The sequence below is a fragment of the Amblyomma maculatum genome, chromosome 5 (genome assembly GCF_055883805.1).
Source record: "Amblyomma maculatum isolate TAMU_Amacu chromosome 5, ASM5588380v1, whole genome shotgun sequence".
NCBI classification, from domain to species: domain Eukaryota; kingdom Metazoa; phylum Arthropoda; class Arachnida; order Ixodida; family Ixodidae; genus Amblyomma; species Amblyomma maculatum.
In genome coordinates this window covers 116,352,144-116,371,606 of record NC_139348.1, presented here as the reverse complement: position 1 = coordinate 116,371,606, position 19,463 = coordinate 116,352,144, and the positions used below count along the sequence as shown (strand labels likewise).

Below are 19,463 nucleotides of genomic sequence, written 5' to 3'. Positions count from 1 at the left end.
AGCGTAGAGATATTTGCCATGCGTATTTTTCTTCTATGTGACGGGCTCCTGACTGCCACTGCAGAAAACCTTCGTTGTGGACATGGAGAACAACGAAGCAGACAAGTATTTGGCTGATCACCTGATCGATGGACGTCTGGTGTTTCCAGCCACTGGCTACATGGTGTTGGCCTGGAAGTGTCTGGCCAGCCGCTTTGGCAAACAGCTCAAAGACATTCCCGTGGTCTTCGAGGACGTCAGCATATGGAGAGCCACTACTCTACCGAAGACTGGCAAGTCAAAGCAATGACAACACTTCCTGTCGCTACGCCAGATGCAGATTAAGGGAGAAAATGGAAAGATGTTAACCATTGTTCTCGTTAGTTACTATTCTCTGGAGGAATAGGGGCGAAGTATGCAGCATTCTTGGTGGAGTCTTTGTGACGTGCTGGATTTGAGACGTAGCTTTCTCAGCATATCCTTGCCCTGATTCCTGGGACGTTTCTGCGTGTTAATAAACCTATTTTTAGTTCACAGGAAGGATAAATCGGACATAATAGCGCAGATAAAATGTAAATATTTTAGACTTGTACTGTGCTGTTTCGAAGATCGTTCTCTGTGGATCACCATAGCATGACACAAGGACGAAATTTCCTGGTGTAGAATGGTCCGAATTGTTTACGCCTTAATGTGATTAGATAGCAAAACCTTAGCTTCATAGTTGGCTTGAAACGCTCTTCTTCTATCTGCACAGGCTCCGTCCTCTTTGAGGTGAACTTGATGCCAGTGTCTGGTGAATTCGAAGTCTGCGAGGGCAGGACGGTGGTGGCGAGAGGTCGATGCCGCCTGGCCGAGAATGGGGAAAAGATATTTGACAAGGACCCGCCGGGTGCGCCTGAAGAGGAAGTGGCCTACGACCTAGACAACAAAGGCATATACAAAGAACTGAAGCTTCGTGGGTATGAACACCACGGTGCCTTCCGAGGCATCCTCAAAGCCGACCTACAGAGTAAGACACACTTGCTTTCTTTTCTTTTGTCACGAAGTGTCGTCACGAAGACGTTTTTAAAACCAGCATCTACGATTTTACCAACAGGTTTGGTCAAGCTTGCATCATGCACAGTAGCGACGATGCAAGCCCATCGGCTATTCAAACAATATCAGATTTCTTTTTTTGTCCTCGAGAGAACTATGAGAAGAAATATTCTCTTTTTGAAAGGATTCAGACAGGGTTCTTATCGTATCGACTATTGGAATGCTTATCTCGTCTACATGCTTTCATGCCTATCAAATCTAAAACAGGTTCAGCGGGGAGTGATGTGCAGTTCTCAAGCAGCACAATACGTGAAATGCATCCTTGCCTTTCATGCATATTGTCAGAGTACATGCAAAAATCACTAAAGTGTGTGCAAATATGTTCAAATAGCCTAAACTGTCTTAGCTATACGAAGCTACCTGTTACCTGCAGTTGACCTTTGCTTGTTTTTAAGGAACAGTAGTACCTCCATTCAGTGACCCGTCACAAGTATTTTGCTATATTTTGCTTAAGAACCAATTCTATGTGAGCCAGTCTTGTGAAAGGAGCAAAACGTATACGTACTATATCGAGGACAAAAGTCTGTGGACCAAGCAAACCGCGACCAAAGCACATAACTTTGTTATCGGCCAGTAGTCTCGAACCATACTTGTGGATGCGAACGTTGAGCTTTAGTTGTTTTATATGTACTAGATAAATAAGCGGATAATTCGTTTACACAGTGCTTTTAGTCCAAAATCGCGAGAGGTGCTGTCCAGAGACTTTTGTCCTCGATAGTACATGTATACGGCTCAAAACGTGTCCTTTCCACAATTCCATTTGTTTCGTATTATTCAATGCAGATTGTCCTTTCAGAATCATTCACTGTATTTTAATGCGGTCTGAGCAGACCGACTGCATGGTAGAGCAACATTATTTATGCGATAAACTACGACAGGAACGCGATTCTTAACATATTTTATCACATTACTTCGCTTTGGTGTTCACGTGCACCGGATAAGCTGCGAAGATGAAAGCTACCAAATTAAGGCAAAGCTAATTTTCGAAATTTCAGAATCGACATTGTGGTTCGCTGTATTGAAGGTTAAAAAAATGCAGTTGATTTAACTATGTTGGCCAAATGCGAAGCAAGCGCCCTAACACGATAGGTTATATTTTGCTTTGGGTTCGAGAGACTAAGTAAAGATCTGCGAAGTCGGTGTCCTGGATGTTAGTGGTGGTGCGGTATATAATTTTGGGACTGTTCAGCGCACATTAGGGAGGCAACGCGATAAAGGTTGTTTTTGAACCCAGTGCACAGCTGGAGCTTTGCACTTTAAACTTTGAACTTTGCACTTTGCAATGCACAGTGCGCAAGAGTGGCGTTAAACACGCGATGTGGTCGACTGCGGCGAAGCTGAAAGTGGATTTCTCAGACCAAACACGGATAAAATGGCTCCGCTTGAATTAAATTCAGACGAAGGTTTACGCCCTGAATGACATATAATACGGTTACATAATACCCGTGACAACAATATGTGCAGAAATGTCAGTTTAGTCATGTGCGCTGGGGTACGATTAAAATAGTATTGTTTTCAAAGTGTAGGTTTTACGTTCAATATTTCGAATGATGATGATGATTGCAAAATTGTGTGAACTGAGCCCGTCTCAAATATTTGGACGCTCAATTTAGTAGCATTATGTTTTGTCGAAAACAGACTAGAAGTTGCTTAGATGATGTTACTTCATTAATCGTGCTTTTGCTGCACCTTATCACGCAAATAAAGTCCGCCCTGCCTTGCAATGCACATTCAGAGACCACAGTGCACCCACTTATCCTTCACCGCTTTTGAAAGAAAAATGTCCACTGATTGTTTTGATGGCCACCGTATTCCGAGACTGTAGACTTTGACGACAGAACAAAGTGTGAGCTGTGCGAATAAAAAAAAAAACAAAAACAAACGAAAAATGTCGATAGAACTGGAGGCAAAATCACTGGCATTTTTATGTGATTTAGAAATATTCTTCATGGAGGGCATGTTCAAAAGCACCTTCCTAATCGTGTTGTCTCATTCACTGTGGCTTTACGAGCGTTGCGGCCAGTTCATCCTAGTCATCTCTTTTCTCAGAGCCATATGCAAAACTCAAGTGGGAAGACAACTGGGTGGCCTTCCTGTCTTCCATGCTGCAACTTTTCATTCTTGGTCACCCGCTAAGAACCTTTCTGCACCCCGTTAGGATTCAGTCTTGCCGCATCGACCCATCGGCCCACGCACAAGTCTTCGAAAATGTCGGAGAAGAAGGTGAGCGTTCACTAAAGTCCTAACAGAGACAGCACCTGATACTTACGAACACTTGCATGTTAGGTGGCACGTACTATTTAGGAGATGAAGCCGCTTAAGTTCATTTGGGGGCAGAATTGTAACACGTCCCTACTGAAAAAAGCCGCATGACTCGTAATAACCTCATACAGATTTCTCATACTAAACTCATACAAATGTCATACAATCTCGTATATTTCTCATATGTTGAATGAGATTTGTATGAGATGGTATAAGATTTGTACGAGTTTCGTATGAGTTCAGTACGGCAATGAATATGAGGTTATTGTGACTCATAGGGTACTTTTCACTAGGGACGTAAAGAAACACCCAAAGTCAGAGAAAATTCAGCTGCGCCTTTGGGATACCCCGGAATGCAGCACGAGAGCTTCAGCTTATTCCATAGACGGCACTTGATTTCGTCACGTTTAGAGTTGATAATAAAATTTTACAGGAAACGGGTGCGTGAATAAAAGTTATTTTGCCTCATTAATGGAATTCAGCTGCCTGAAGTTTCAACCAATATGAGGGACACGCATGTTTTTTTGCTCAGTAAGTCACGTGACTTGTCTAGGTGGAAAGAGGGCACTATACCTTGTCCTGAGCATATGCATCGCTCAAACGTTTCCTGTAGACTGCGAAGCCAGTTTCATCGGTATCAAGAGCACGTGTAGTAAAACCCTGTGAGCGAACTAATCCAAAGACTATCTCGTCTAGTAAAAATTAATGGACCTTTAAATAAGCTACGAAAATGTGCAATCGATCGACTTATGGGAATTCTTGTTTTCCCTTAGCCTTCGCCCTCTATTATGCTTACAACGCGCTATACTATTTACGGCACGAACACGAACCGTTCATAAGTGCGGCTTTATGCCTGGCTTTCTGTCTCCGCTCGGTTGTTCTGCGTTTGTGCCTAAAGTGTAAGCATCCCAGGCTCCAGTAACTCTGCCGACATGAAAAAAAGCGACGAGTTCTCCAAATGGCAGAGCTAACGTTTCTCACGGCACGCATAACCTGTACCGTTACTACAGCACTACTTTCACCTAAAACAGTAGCTGGGAATGCGATTTCCTCGATAGGCCTATAAAAACCAAGTGAACACTTGCTATGGCGCTGTGTTCAAGCTTACAACACAAGCCCACGCAGATGACTCGAGCAGCGGTAAATTCGGTCAAGTTAGGCTAATAAAAAACGTTTTCAATTCAATGATTAAGGGCACCGACGTCCTCAATGTTGTGATAGAAACCTACGCTCGCTTCCTCGCTATTGCTTGGCAGGGACGATCTTGCCGCGAAAGAGGCACATACATATATTGCCCTCTATTATTTACCTGGGGCCCTGTGGAAAGCCTTGTAAATGCTTATTTTTGCTGTCACGTTTACCCTGCACCTATTTTTGGCGGAATGAGATTGCCAGTTGTCACTGCTTCGGTTTTGTACCTAAGCTGCCCCACGCTTCCCCATTGTGCACGATGCAGGCTTGGACGCCGTCCACAGCTGGCATCTGAACACTTGCCGCGCTGGTGGGGTAGAGCTCAAGGGTCTTACTGTTGGCACGGCCCAGCGGCGTCCCGTACAGCTGACTCCAGTCGTGGAAGAGTACCGTTTCGTCCCTTACGAGGATGATCAAGAAGCGATACGTGAGCACGAGTGCCACGTGCGAGAGTACGCTGATGTATGTTGTGGTGTTGCCCGACGCATCCTCGAGTCATACGGCGAGGAGAGGGGTGGTTTTTACAGTGTCATCAATGGCTACCGGGAGGTGCCAGAGCAAGTTCTCAACGGGTACCTTGGGAATCGCGCTGAGAACGACGGCCTTCTGCAGGTGCTCGTCACCATCCTTAACGAAGCTAGCACCTCTACTTCGCTCGCAACCGCTGCTCATTCAGTTACAGTTGGCTGCATGGAACTCCTAGAGGAGGATTTTCTAAACACTGTCCTCTTCGAAGAAGATCCTCTGAGGAATCTCATCGATGTCTTGCTCGAGAACACAGATCACGAAAATATTCGAGTTCTAGAGCTTGCTGCCGGAGGACATTCCTTACTTATGGCACGTTGGGTGCATCGCTATCTGAGCCTTCATAGTACCGAGCTGAAAACAGAATACATAGTGGCACACCCTTGTCCGAACAGTCTCTCGAGAAAGCAAGTTCCGGAAGGCGTGAAGACTATCCGGTGGCAGCCTTCCTTGGTGTCCGATGAAAAAGTGGCCGGCGCCGATCTTGTGGTCGTGGCTCGTGGTGTCGCCACAGCTGCCGTCGATGGTCCGAACACTTTGGCCCAAGATCTCTCATCGCTGTGCAAGGAACGCGGATTTCTTCTGCTGTCCCTCCGTACCTCACTGACAGGAGCGGAGGAGTTCTTGTCGACGGTGAGTGGCGTTACTCTTCGGGTACATGCTGTGGATGCGACTGCGGCAGCTCTGAAAGCGCACGGCTTTCGACTAGTGGGACGCAAGTCTAACAACATCTCTTCGCTTCTGCTCTACCGGAAAATGACCACTCCAGTGCGCGTGACGAGGCAAGAGGTGATCAGAGTGAAAAACGACGACTTCAATTGGGTTGAGGCGCTCAAGATGAAAGCCTTCGAGCATGACAGCAAACCTGCCGGAGATAATATATGGTTGGTCTCCGAAGACGTCGGCAGTTGCGGCATGGTGGGTCTCATCAACTGCCTTCGAAAAGAAACCGGCGGGAATCACGTCAGGTATGGATACTAAAGCACGCCTACCTTACGCATATAATCAGAGTATGGCGATGACGCTATCTGCCGCAAGTCGGGGCTAAATGGGAACTTAGCATATATATCTTGCAAAAGGATAGAAACTAAGCTAGTTGGAGTCAAGCATGCATGCATAACCGGGACAAATATGCGACATTATGGAAGCTCTGATCAGTGGTTCAGTGACACGCATTCCTTTGATAAAGCGATGCCCTCTCTTTACAGGTGTGTATTTGACGTGAGTGCCCAATCACCGAGCCGCATTGCCGACTTCAGTCCTAGCAGTCCCGCGTACCGGGGCTTGTTGGAGCGCGACTTGGTCATGAACGTGTACCAAGATGGGCGGTGGGGCTCCTACAGGCATCAGAGCACACCGTGGCGTGAGTATATTAGTTTTGTGCGTCAACTTCACCCCTGCTTTTGCATTAAGGAATCAAAGCAGTGGTATGCCGAAACAATGCATGTAATTAGCCTGTTCATGTTGTTTCAGACCAATAATTTACTTCATTCGAAAGTGCTCAAAATAAAAATACAAGCAGCTTTAGAGATGCACCTCGCTATCTAAAAGCTCATCGACTGGATGTTTGCACTTTCTGGGATGTCTCTTAAACACGCCTGCTCTGTACGCTTAAACGTACGCAGACGGAGCGCTGAAGACGACCACGGAGTTCACCGTTCTCAGTGTGCAGAGACCAGGAGACCTGTCGAGCTTGGAGTGGTTTGAGTCGCCGCTTCGCTACGCATCCCCTTGCTGCGGAACCGCCCCCGACCAAATGCTCTGCGACGTCTACTTCGCTCCAATAAATTTCCGTGACGTCATGATGGCGTCCGGAAAGCTTCAGCCCAACACTGAACACCGTAAGTGTGAGCGCTGAAAGATGGACACTTATGGCGAACTTGTCGGAGGTTTAGGTAGCGTTAACTGAATTTACTTCACCAGTTCAGTAGTGGCTTAAAGCGATGTCATGCAAATGGGTTGAAGTATATTGGACTATCGGGGTAACAGCTACTTAATAATTCGTTTCTACTTTATGGTACCTTGCTGGTGTGTTCCCAAAATCTCATTTGCATACAATAGAGTGCATAGCATACCGCTACAATTTCGTGCATGGGTGCTATAGGTAATTGCAATAAAAATAATACAAACCAGTCGCGCTCACCAACAGAAAATTTTGGCCGAATTATCATGCCCTATTGTTAGCTCACGCGTAATAATGGTATTGTCATTACAAGCGTGCTCTTTGCTTTTGGAGCGCTGTGGAAACAAATACGATACTTCAAGCGACGTTACATTTAAGTAGCTTGAGCTGCCCTTAGTATATAGCGGCCTGTCGAAGCACTTTAAAATAAAGTGTTTTCGTTGCTAAAACTTCAGGAAGACAAACATCCTACCTAAGGCTCTGGTTAGCGAATATTTGCGAATAAAGATGCGCAACGAGGTGTTGGCCTTCGTAGTTTAGATTTGTTGTAGACGGGTGCGCCACTTTCATATTCAAGAGCCAATTGAGCGGCGCTTCGCATTACAGCTGACGGGCTAGTGATGCTTTGTTGTGAAAAACTTAGGCGAAGAACAGGACATGGAGTTGTAACCGCAAATAAAGGGTGTCCGTGCTCGTCTCCGAAGGCGGCTCTTGGGCTCTTATGTCCTTGTATTTTTCGCCCGTTGTTGTAACAGGGGAGCTTTACAGGATTACATTATTAACTAGTACCACGATGTAAGCGTTCACACGCCCTGCTCCCGTCTGATTCGTTCAGCCAAATCGGCCTCGCTGGACTGCGCTTTTGGCCTGGAGGTCTCTGGTCGTGACCGCCGGGGCCGACGAATCATGGGCGTCGTACCCTCTCAAGGCGTAGCGACCGTCGCGCTTATGGACCCACTGTTTCTGTGGGAAGTACCCCGATCCTGGACCCTGGAGGAGGCCTCCACTGTTCCCGTGGCCTATTCGACAGCCTACTACGCACTGCTCGTGCGGGGCAACCTGAAAGAAGGAGAGTCGCTTTTGATCCACGCCGGCAGCGGAGACGTCGGGCAAGCGGCAATCGTCATTGCCTTCTCCATGAGGTGTAGCGTCTTCACCACCGTCGGTGAGCGGCATTTCCCAAGTGCATGTATACAGAGGTAATACTGCTATACAGATAATTTCTGTACGTCTACACCATGCGAGGTGTCAGTTGGTGGAAATTGCTGCAGACAGCGGGCTAGGCAGGTGGAATTCTGGACAAAACAAAGTGAGCAATGGCGGGAGAGCAAGAGGTTTATTTGAGAGTGCAGCGGCAAAAGATCATTGTTGCTAGTCGTAGTCGGCTGGGAAAGGAGAAGTGATTACGGCAGAAAGTTTAAGTAGCGACGTGGACAATGCACATAAGAAAGTTGAAAGAAGCCTGAGTCCACTATCCGATGTTTCGAAAGAGATCTGGCATTGATCTGGGCGAAGATCGCGAATTCTGTTAAAGAACCAGCGATGCGAGGCTTCCTTATTATCTTTTCTTCTTTAATTCTTGCACGAAATCAAGGTCTCGCTGAAAATATGCGCTACGATATTTTCAGAGTGACAGTGTACAAGCACGGAACACGTGTTGCATTTTCCTAGGTATTGTATCACCAGATCAGGACCTCACTGGCGCCCTCTTGCAGCTTCATTGTTCTTTTGCGACCTTTGTTTGCAAAGTCACTTAATATGTTAATATTATTTAAGCAATGTTCATTACAATTAACATCTCCAGGAGAGAAGATCGTTCGAACTTAGTTTCTTCTGGAAAGTTAACCTGCGTTCCGTTTTACTACCTGTTGACGGCAGCAGACGCCGGGCCACAACTCCTGGCTCCATTCTCAGAGCCACAGATGTAAGATGTATCAGCGAGTGACGTATGCTCATTAGTATGTTTGTGCGTAGTCTTCGGCTTCTCCACTTTAGGAGAAAGCCCTTGGAGAGCCAAAATCACTTAAACGCCGAAGGAAATTTTGTTGTATAGATAGAAGCAATGTTTGTCGACTGGTACCGTGACATTTGAAATGTTTGTGGCTAGGAAGTCACCTCTTGCATATTAAGGAGAATGCTGATTAACACACATTGACACATTTCTGGCCCTCATACCAGCTAACGTACATCAATCAAAACTACTTCTTTTAACCCCCCCCCCCCCTCCTTCTGCTAGCGGCTAATAGTATTTAAATCATATTTTCAATGTCACTCAAACATCCTCTAACAATGCGATTGTTAGCTGAGGGGAAATAAAAAAAAACAGCTGTTACAGTGAGTCCTTTCTTGTACACAAAGAAAAAAGAGGCCTTCATATATTTAGTCTGCTTTGTGAAAACAGTTTCAGGCAATGAGCTAATGGGGAAGACATTTTAAATCAAATAAACATATAAGAATAAAAATATGCGATCAATCGCCTAGGGTGAATTTTACAAATTTAATCACGGCTTAATAGCACGGGAAGACACAGCAAAATTTAAGGGCGCAGTTTACAGTACCGCTGTGCATTTTGTTTTGTCTTGCCTTGCCGCGTTAATATATAAAGTATACAGCAATCACAGCCGTCATAAGTTGTCGGTGTACTCTAATGTCTGGCGGATGAGCGGACAAAATGTTAACTATTACGAATTTATTTCAAGGTGGATACAAGAAAGTTTGGGAGCCTTTTAGACTGCGTCCTTCAGATAGGCAAAAAAGTTGACTGCTTGCCGTTGCTGCGAAGAATGGGCTGAAAGTCACGGAACAGCTTATATTTGTTAGTTCTATTTGTGCGCAAGTCTTCATTTTGTTCTATTAGTATTACCGCTGTTTTCATTACAACGATGTCTGCAAATAAACTAGCTGGAGTGACGCTGGCATTCAGCAGGGTAAGTTTAAGAGGTTACTCTGGCAACGACTTGGCAGGAACGCATTTTGTAAGGACTCTAAAATCTTTAATTTCCCTCTTTAACTCCTGGCAGGTTCTAGAGAAGAACGTGAATTCCTGAAGCGCCGCTTCCCGCAGTTTGAAGACCGACACTTCTCCAACTCTCAGGACCTTTCTTTTGAAGAGCACGTGCTAACAGAGACCAAAGGAAAAGGTAAGTGCAAGGCTACGTCTCGCTTTAACAGTGAGTAGCACGGTTTGGCAAGCATTACTGGCAGCTACTGGTTGTTATGACATCTCCACTATTATAACAAAAGTACAAAAACAGTGGTGTTGTGAAGTATTTCACTTGATTGATTGATTTGATTGATTTATAGGAAGGGAAAGGCGCGGTAACTGTCTCACTTGTTTTCTGTGGACATCGCAACCGCGCCGCAAGGGAAGGGAGGAAGGTGGGAGTGTAAGTGGAAAGAGAGAAAGAGGAGCCGTAGTAGAGGGCTACGGAGTAATTTCGACCACCTGGGGATTTTTAATGTGCGCTGACATCGCACAGCACACAAGTATATCATGTCATTTAAGCCTCACATGGCTGTCAGCAAAATCCAGCTCCAAGATTTTGGTTCCAAAGAGGACAGCGATTCACCGTGCTTCAACCTGGAACAATATAGCCCAACACTGGCCTTTCGAAGCTGGATAAAATTTGTCTTCCTGTAGCAGTGCTACCAGAAGCACCGGTAGATATAGGATGTGTCCGAAAAATAATGCAAGTATTTTTTTCAGGCGCTTTTTTCAGCCCTACCGCGCTCGGATTATTTAGGCTAGTTAGGGTAGCTTTCAATTTATCATCGCTACCTAGCGCAGTCTGCTCTAAGTTACGGAAGCGTCAGGATCGCTGTTTCCATGTACCCACGGATAGTGCCCTTGTCACGACCTGCGGTTGCATCCGCACGCAAATAATGGTACGTGATCAAATTTCTGTGATACATTCCATAGGAGTCTTGCCTACACCTAACAAATACTTCAGCAAGCCTACGAGAATTCTGCTCTGTCATATTATCATGCTTCAAGGTGGTTGAAGGCGCTTAAGCCAGGCTGGGAAGACGTCGATGATGAATCCCGTTCAAGACGGCCATCAACGACCAAAAGTGAGAAAATATGGCTCGTTTTCGCAATTTTTTTAACACCGACCGACCGTCTAATGAGTGTGCGGATGATAGCACGGACTCTCAATAGTCGAAAGATCACCATGCACGACATTGTAAGCGACGATGTGAACATGCTGAAAGTGTGGCCAAGCTGGTCTCCAAACTGTTGGCTGACGTCAACAAAAACAACCGAGTGGTGATCGCGAGCGAACTTTTGTATCTTAATTGAATCTTGAAATTGAACCTTATTGTGTTCGTTGATACGCAGTGCAAGCGCTGTCTTTGCAACACGCCATTTTGCTCTCGGGCTCTTCATCTCGCAGGTGTTGACGTCGTCCTCAATTCGCTGGCAGAAGATAAACTTGAAGCTAGCGTCCGCTGCCTGGCACCGCACGGTCGTTTCCTGGAGATAGGCAGATTTGACTCGTCCAAGAACTCTGCACTGGGCATGTCGGTGTTCCTCAAGAACATCACGTTTCATGGTGTCCTGCTGGACAGGATGATGTCTGACGACCCATGCGTGGCGCCAGACAAGCGGCAAGTTGCTGAATTGGTTCGTCAGGGCATTGCGTCGGGCACCGTTCGTCCGCTCGAGAGCATCCTGTTCGAACGACATCAAGTTGAGGAAGCCTTCAGGGCCATGGTTTCCGGGAAGCGTATTGGCAAAGTGGTCATTCAGGTCTGTGGCTTTGCACGACAACTGAGTCACACATTCTTTTTGACATATTGCATGACATATTGCAGTAACTCCTGAACCGAACTGTCCGGCTACAGCCAGTGGAGCGTACAGTTAAACTCTGGCTTCGCCACCAGCTTCAATATTCGCAATGGAGTGAAAAGGCGCGGCGACCACATAATGAGAAGCTTACGTGCTTTTAAAAAAAAACGCGCTCGCTCATGGGTTCGGGCAGATGCTTCCATAAGTTGATTGCGTTCTTCTGATTGCAGATGCTCTGCAGATTCTGCAGATACTTCAATAGGCTGATTGCGTTCTTCTTTTATTCCTCCGCATTTTTGGTGCCGAAACCCCCGAAAATATAGATTTAAAGGTCCCTGGTTTTTACACCAAAATATGTGGCAGAATCAAAGAACGCAATCAGCCATCTGGCCTATGCCACTTATGCAAGCATCTGCCCGAGCCCATGAGTGAGCGCGCTAGCCCAAGCCAAGGCGCGCGGTGCTTGTATTTTCAACAAGCGGCTCAGTTACAAGTAGTGAAAGCCAACCTGAGGCACAGCATTCTGCTTTGTCTTGGGCAACCTTTTATGGTCATGCGGTACATTGATGTCTTTTACAGTTTTCTGAACTGCAGCGTAGCGATCGTGAGACCACGTAACCCTATTGCGTCCTGCCTTTCAATACGAAGTTTAATCGTCCCCACAAGACCTTTCAAGGGTGCGAGAAGTAATAATATGGCTGATAGAAATAGGAGGGGGGGGGGGGGTCATAGGAAGGGAAAGGCGCAGTATCTGTCACACTTGCATCTGTGGACACCTGAACCGCGCCGTGAGGGAAGGGAGGAAGGTGGGAGTGAAAGTGGATAGAGAGAAAGAGGAGCCGCAGTGGAGGGCTGCGGAGTAATTTCGACCACCTGGGGATCTAACGTGCGCTGACATCGCACAGCACACGGACGCCTCTTCGTTTCGCCTCCATCGAAACGCAGCCGCCGAGGTCGGGATCGAACCCGGGAACTCCGGACAGTAGTCGGGCGTCTTACCACTGCACCACCCCGGCGGGGCATAGAAATAGGAGCAGGCTTTTGGTTTTAGAGTCATTACTGGCAGTACTTCGATCAAACAAATTGCGGAGAGATCTGTATTGTTCTCGTGTGTGTTGTATTCTGGAGTGCAATTCACCATGGTTGCCTCAGTGCATGTTTTGGCTTCAAAAAAAAGCACCTTGCGCGATCCCCACAAGACCCTTCAAGGGTGCGAGAAGTAATAATATGGCTGATAGAAATAGGAGTAGGCTTTTGGTTTCAGAGTCATTACCGGCAGTACTTCGATCAAATAAACTGCGGAGAGATCTCCTGTATTGTTCTCGTGTGTGTTGTATTCTGGAGTGCAATTCACCATGGTTGCCTCAGTGTATGTTTTGGCTTCAAAAAAAGCATCTTGCTCGATTTCGTCGCCTTCGCGCAGGTCCGGCCTGAGGAGACAGATAAAATGATTGCTGTGGCACCACCCCTCAAACTGGAGGTCATAGCAAGACGTTGCTTCTACGAGCACAAGTCGTACATCATCGTTGGAGGACTTGGTGATTTCGGCCTCGAGCTGGCAGAGTGGATGGTGACCCGCGGTTGTCGCAAGCTTCTTCTCGTCTCCCAGTACGGAGTGCGCACGGGCTACCAGAGGCTTTGCCTTCATCGGTGGCAAAGCATCGGAGCCATGGTAGTCACCACCGAGGTGGACGCGTCGTGCAGTAGCGGAGCTCGGCAGATTGTGCAGCAAGCCGCCAGCATGGGACCCGTTGGAGGACTTTTCTTCTCCTCAGCGGTGAGTAAAACAAGAAAGCCAGGAAAGCCTTTGCCAAAGGTATATTCACCTGTTATTGGATACTGTATGAGTAGCTATCACTAATAACTTTCATTCTTCCTTTAACGTGTACGTGACGAGTTGTATCTTGACTTAGTGGGTTTTTTGTGTTTATTTTGTGAACTTTGGAGGGGCGATGCAAAGAGACAAGCCACGGCATATCACTTCACTTGCTCTGGCCCGCCCACATTTGATGAGGCTGTCTTGCTGTCTGCCTTGCATTTGTGGGCGCTCCGTTGACTAAGAGAGAGAAAACGCGTTTCTCGATGGAGTCGGAGCTAGCGTAAGAATTTGACTTTCCATAACACAGTATTATTTGGTGCGCATAGCACATTTTTCTTAAGGCAGAAACACGCAGAACAAATAGGAATGATGGAGTAGGAGGAATGAGCAAGTGGCTATTGTGGCTATCAGAGAGGTGGATGAAGTTATGAGGAGGGAAAATTATAAGGTACAGGACAGTGTGGCTGGCGCCGAACGGGGATACAGAGCTCCAACATCACCCGTATTCGTTATTACTAGGTTTTTAGCCGCCAAGACGTTAATCCTTTGTCAAAAGTTTACAGCCTAGGAGAAGTTTTCCCCGGGTCTTCTAGGAAGGTTCTCTTAACGTCCGTGGAAATCCTAAGCAATGAAGGGGATAAGGAGAAATTTTCTTAATAACCAGCCTTATGATAGAGCCGAGAAGCAAGCCAACCTACTGCCCCATTCTGTAAAGGTTGTGACAAAATATTACGACGACTTCACATACTCTGTGGCTACTTAGTCCCCTTCAGTATGCGAGTTGTTTTTGATGTTTCCTGATCATTTTCTGTGTATGTTTTGTGTGTTGATTACAGACAATTATGACTCTTAAGTGCACCATACCTGCCACCATAAAACAGGCAAAGCTATTTGAGCAGCCAGACCCCGCAGCTTAGTGTACCACTGTGCACCTCTTGTGATGTGCCGCCTTTATCAAAAATGAACAGTCAGAGGACTTTGATTCCAATGCATTTGACGCCTTAGAGATTTCGAAATCCACCTGCAATCCCTTGGGCTATGTATGTACACCTCCTTTAGATAGCGAAGTCACGAAGATGCGGTGGCGCTGATCTCAGCAGCGGCTTTCGTTTCATGGGCAAAAGAGGTTTTGCTTTCTCGTGCCCACTGCTGTATACCACCGGGCGTGCACGGGTGAACTGCTTTGACGCAAAACAGGGACAGCAATGACCATTTACATCGCTGATAGGTGCGCACAGTTGGAGAAGCGGAGAAATGAGGTGGGCTTCAACGGATCTTAGCAGCATAACTAGTGAAAAAGCATTAAATCTCAATGGGACTTGAAGAAAGTAAAACAGCGTATGTAGGCCTCCCAACCACACACGCAGGACCTCCCAGCTATTCTGCTTCTCGACATTTTGTTTAACAGAAGTTTTCTGCTGATTGCAGCACCACCCTGGTTATTATAAAATGTGGAGGAGGTGTGCATTCTTTTAGAAAAAAAAACGCACATGCGGATTTCCACCTACAAGAATAGTGGCAAAAATGGGTTTGCAAGAGGCGAAGCTTTTTCGTCGGCTGTGATTTATTAAATTTTAAGAGTTTATGGCCTCCGCCGATTATCTTTGCTTCCTTTTGCACCTCGCGTCGTCACTCGTATAGGTAATCAATTTTCAATTCAGGGAATTCATGTCCTGTACAGCTATATCTATTTTCAATGTCAGCTAAGGTATCCTTTGTTTATCTGACTTGTTCAACGTGGCTTCTATGATGAAACGAGTGCCGACCACATATTGTTTCAAGTCATTCTTTGTGCGACCATGCGTGCACCGATATTAGCGACAAGTTGAGCCAGCATGCATAGGTATGGTATGGTAATTTCTTGTTACAAATAATTATTTGCCTTCAGGGGCTGCAGGACGTACCGATCGAGAACCAGACTGCCGAGACCTTCGAGATCACCTGCAAGCTGAAGGTGGCCGTCACACAGCGTCTGGATGCACTGTCGAGAGAAGTCTGTCCAGATCTCGACCACTTTGTCGTCATCTCATCTATGGCCAGCGGTCGGGGCGAAGCCGGCCATACTAACTACGGCTACGCCAACTCTGCAGCGGAGCGAATCTGCGAGCGGCGCGTAACAGATAGACTGCCTGGTGAGCGTTGCCAAGCAGTCCCACCTCTTTCTTGCTTTCGTTTTGATACAGGAAAACGTTGATAGTATCCCGACAAAGTTGGAAGATTTGAAATGATTAGAATTTGCTGTCAAAATTACGTTAATGAGACAATTCTGTGCCAGCATCGACAGTATAACCTAGCACCGATTCTTCGATGGTTGATGTGACCTAACGAGACCACATGTCAGAAAGTCGGGAGTAGCTGCAAACTCGGGTTGCTCATTTAAGGTGGAAAGGCGGAATGAGAATCAACCTTCCAGTGCTCTCGGATGCAGAGTCAGCCACCCATCACCTAGGTTACAGAGGGACACTGGTACGACTTGGTTAAACTGAGGCTTTATATGCTAGGCGGTCGCCTACGCTGTTGCGTCATACCCTCAAAGGCGGAGATTAAGTGTCCGCAACATTTTTCATAACTTCTTATTCAACTTTACCCATTGAATATATCAAAGAAGTAGGTCACGATGAAGTGGCGTGTATTGGATGGTAATTTTTGGAGCATTTTTTGTGACACTGCCTGTGTTCATGCCAGTCTGTACCTCGTGGGCTGCGTTCATAGCTGCATTCACGGACTCACCAATCTGCTTAAGAGGTGCTTTTTTTTCGCAGCTTCGTCATTTCCGTCACCAAGGCTATAATTGCAGTCGGTTAAGTGCATTTCCACTGAAATAACTTTAGTGTTAACATGCGCGCTGAGACAGGCGGAAAAAGGAACACGTGCAAATGCCGCGATCCCATAAATTAACGGCCGCAATTTGAGGTCGTGGATATACTGCGCAGTAGCTTTTTGCATTGGTGAGCAGCTGTTATTGCTTGGAGAGGATAAGCTAAGTGCTGATGGGTATACGTGCGTGATTGGCGATATATGCACCATTATGTTTTACTATACTACTGCACTGTTATCTTCATACGATATCCTAATATTTATGCTTATTGACTCAGCGCTTTCATCAGGCACAGTTTCGTTGTTTGGAGCCGCGTATTTTGCAACGTATTTCGTAAGGGTGTATTTTAGTGGTTTTTTCCATATTCGCTTTAGCGTCTTTGTTAGCGGAAGACCATAGTCGTCAAACGGTAGAAGTCCGTCTTTATGTGGAGCTGAACAGTTGACGCGTATCTTTCAGTTACCTTCTTAAACACTGTAGTAGACAATGGACAGGCCTATTACTGGTCTTTCACAGTAAAGAAAACCTCCAAATAGTCGCCCAAAGTTTGGTTTAATGCCAAGTATAAGATTTGCTGCAAGACGCATGTTCTCCAGAATTTTACCTCTTTTTCCTTTTTACGCTAGCGACCACCACTGTCCTGCAACAGGTTTGCTTAAAGTGGGCCTTTTGACATACCGCAAATCCTGTGCATGCCCGAATGATCTGAAGTTGAGTAAATATGCTGCCCTAGAAGCTCACAAGTAAGCACTCTTGGTCTGAATTTTGCAGCAAGCGAAGTTTGTGGAAGGCTGAAAGTGAGAAATTTCAGTATATTACGATAGCGTCGCTGTCACATGGTGAGAACAGCGAAGTGAGTCTTATGAGTGCCTGGAATGACTGTGGTTGTTACAGGACTGGCCATACAGTGGCAAGACATCGGTGACGTTGACGGCGACGTACAGTCCAGGATTTCATCCTGCGTAGCACTGATGGACTCGTTCCTGAGCCAGAGCCATCCGGTCGTGGCTTGCAGCGTGGAGGGAAACCGCTCACAATCGAATGGAGGGAGGAAGCGAGACCTCATTCAATACACTACGAAGGTTCTTGGTGAGTCGTAAGGGTCCACCACGTACGAATGAATTCGATGACTGAATATCAGTGATCGTTTTGCATAACTTTCTGTCAACAAATAGATTTACTCGCGACCACAGCAAAAGTTCTCTTTTTTGAAGTGTATTCAAAAGAATTTCATATGTGAATATTTTGCTATAGTCTCTTCTTCTAACGATCTAAAGAACTGGTTAGAACTGGCCAGGTGCTTTAAGTATATGCTTTCCTGAGGGCATGGATAAAACGAAGAAAAGAAAGGAAAGCTGTACCAGTACTTGCAGATCCCTCGTGAATAGGATGTTTTCATTAACTATTTTTAATAGATTGTTGCAAGCATTTGTCGTAATATATGTCCCACCTTGTAATAAACGTCTGAAACTCACATTCTGCAGGCATAGAAGACGACCCATCAGGCTTGAACCCCAACGTCAGCCTCAGCGAACTGGGCATGAACTTCTTGATGAGCGTCGAAATTTCGCATATGCTAGAGCGTGAATACGACCTCATCATGTCCTTGCAAGAGGTCCGAGAGCTCACCATCACTCAGCTACAAAAGATCGGCGAAGGCCAAAATCACAGCTCAACGTCACAGTGAGGGATCATTGCGGCATCTGCGTTAGAAGGTAGGTAACTTGACCAGTGCTCTGCTTTTGGCATGTGAATATGCCTTATCCAGGTTACCTTACGATACGAATTGAGTCAGTACGTACCTGGGCACCTTGCCTTGATTGGGAGTTGGATTAGACGTAGTCGATGCCCGGGCACGTACGCAGTTTTTTTGGGCAAGGTCTCGCGGAAAACACAAAGGAATGTGCAAAACGCACCATAGAATCCACGAGTATCCTCTGTGCACTGAGGATTATTCGACAAGGGAACACTAGGTATGCGCAATAATAGCTTTCTCCCTTTATTCAACGAGGCTAAGAACAAACTCGAGCCTTCATGGATAGGGTGACTTGCTTGCCACTACTTACAGTCACAGTTGTGGATTCAGAGATCACGGGACTCCAGAACCTTTGAACTCGAATCAAGCGGTCACATACTTACGGGACTCATGACTGTTCGCATGATATATTCGGTCAAGCAGGCACGCTCAGAAGGCATCGATCGTTCGGTGTGCGGACGAACACCTGTACATAAGGAAAGCCCCTGGTAGTTCCTGAAACAAAAGCTGAATTACGGTTGTGCGCTGGTCAGCACAGCGAGTTAGGTTTTAACAGCGGGCTGTTGACAACATAATAGATCAGTCAAAAAGACAATCACAGGCAGCCGTCGCCCTCTTTGCTCCATTTGTTATTGCACCTCTAGGATGTCCTCTCTCTCAAACGCGGCCTTACTTTATTTCCTGTCATTTCCACTCCCGGCCCTGTCACACTCACTGGCAATTGTGCCTCAGAATTTGACAGCAGATAGCACAGCCGGCGAAAATCGTTTTTCCCCTTTCGGTTTTTATTCTACAATAAAACATTGAGAAGAAGAATGCGCTTCTGTCAACCGCGCTTTTACTTTCGTCGGTTGAATACTTTGAGAAAAGCGCTGGGGCTTTACCAGCGAAAAGGTCATTTTGTGAAAGAGCCCCTTGGCTGACGCATGTGTAGTCCGCGCGTACAGGGAAGGATAACCTCGCACATAGCGCATACGGAGTGCAAAAGGAGGAGGAAACTATATTGCTCAAACAACTAGGCACCCTGCTTAAGAACCGTGTCTAGATATGCGCGCACTCCACGTTTAAAAAGCCGTAATATAGAAACAGCCTGGCCCTCTTGTTTGATGTGGCATACCAAACATTTCTTCCAATGGGTTACAATTTGTACTGTATGTATCTCTAGCGCATGATTAGCGGGATGCTCAGCGGAGAAACAAAGATGATTAAAGCAACTGTATAAGAAAGTACTTTTATTAATTATGTTTATCACACGAGACAACGGTGCCCCCCCCCCCCCCTAACTGGTGTTGTTTTGTTTTTAGTTTTTTCGGTATTTTACTTTAG

At 46.2% G+C, this 19,463-nt stretch overlaps 1 protein-coding gene across 1 annotated transcript in view; it reads left to right on the top strand.

The window, feature by feature from the left end:
• Positions 1-19,463, top strand: part of LOC146189295 (fatty acid synthase-like) — a 49,479-nt gene that overhangs the window by 28,764 nt on the left and 1,252 nt on the right. Inside the window, exons 13-25 of the mRNA XM_084604152.1 lie at positions 65-272; positions 734-988; positions 3,124-3,297; positions 4,793-6,020; positions 6,261-6,415; positions 6,678-6,893; positions 7,791-8,120; positions 9,976-10,095; positions 11,350-11,705; positions 13,168-13,521; positions 15,452-15,695; positions 17,276-17,470; positions 17,866-18,096. Coding sequence (XP_084460278.1) covers positions 65-272; positions 734-988; positions 3,124-3,297; positions 4,793-6,020; positions 6,261-6,415; positions 6,678-6,893; positions 7,791-8,120; positions 9,976-10,095; positions 11,350-11,705; positions 13,168-13,521; positions 15,452-15,695; positions 17,276-17,470; positions 17,866-18,068 — 4,038 coding nt within the window. The 3' untranslated portion in view covers positions 18,069-18,096. The remainder of the gene's footprint in view (positions 1-64; positions 273-733; positions 989-3,123; positions 3,298-4,792; positions 6,021-6,260; positions 6,416-6,677; positions 6,894-7,790; positions 8,121-9,975; positions 10,096-11,349; positions 11,706-13,167; positions 13,522-15,451; positions 15,696-17,275; positions 17,471-17,865; positions 18,097-19,463) is intronic.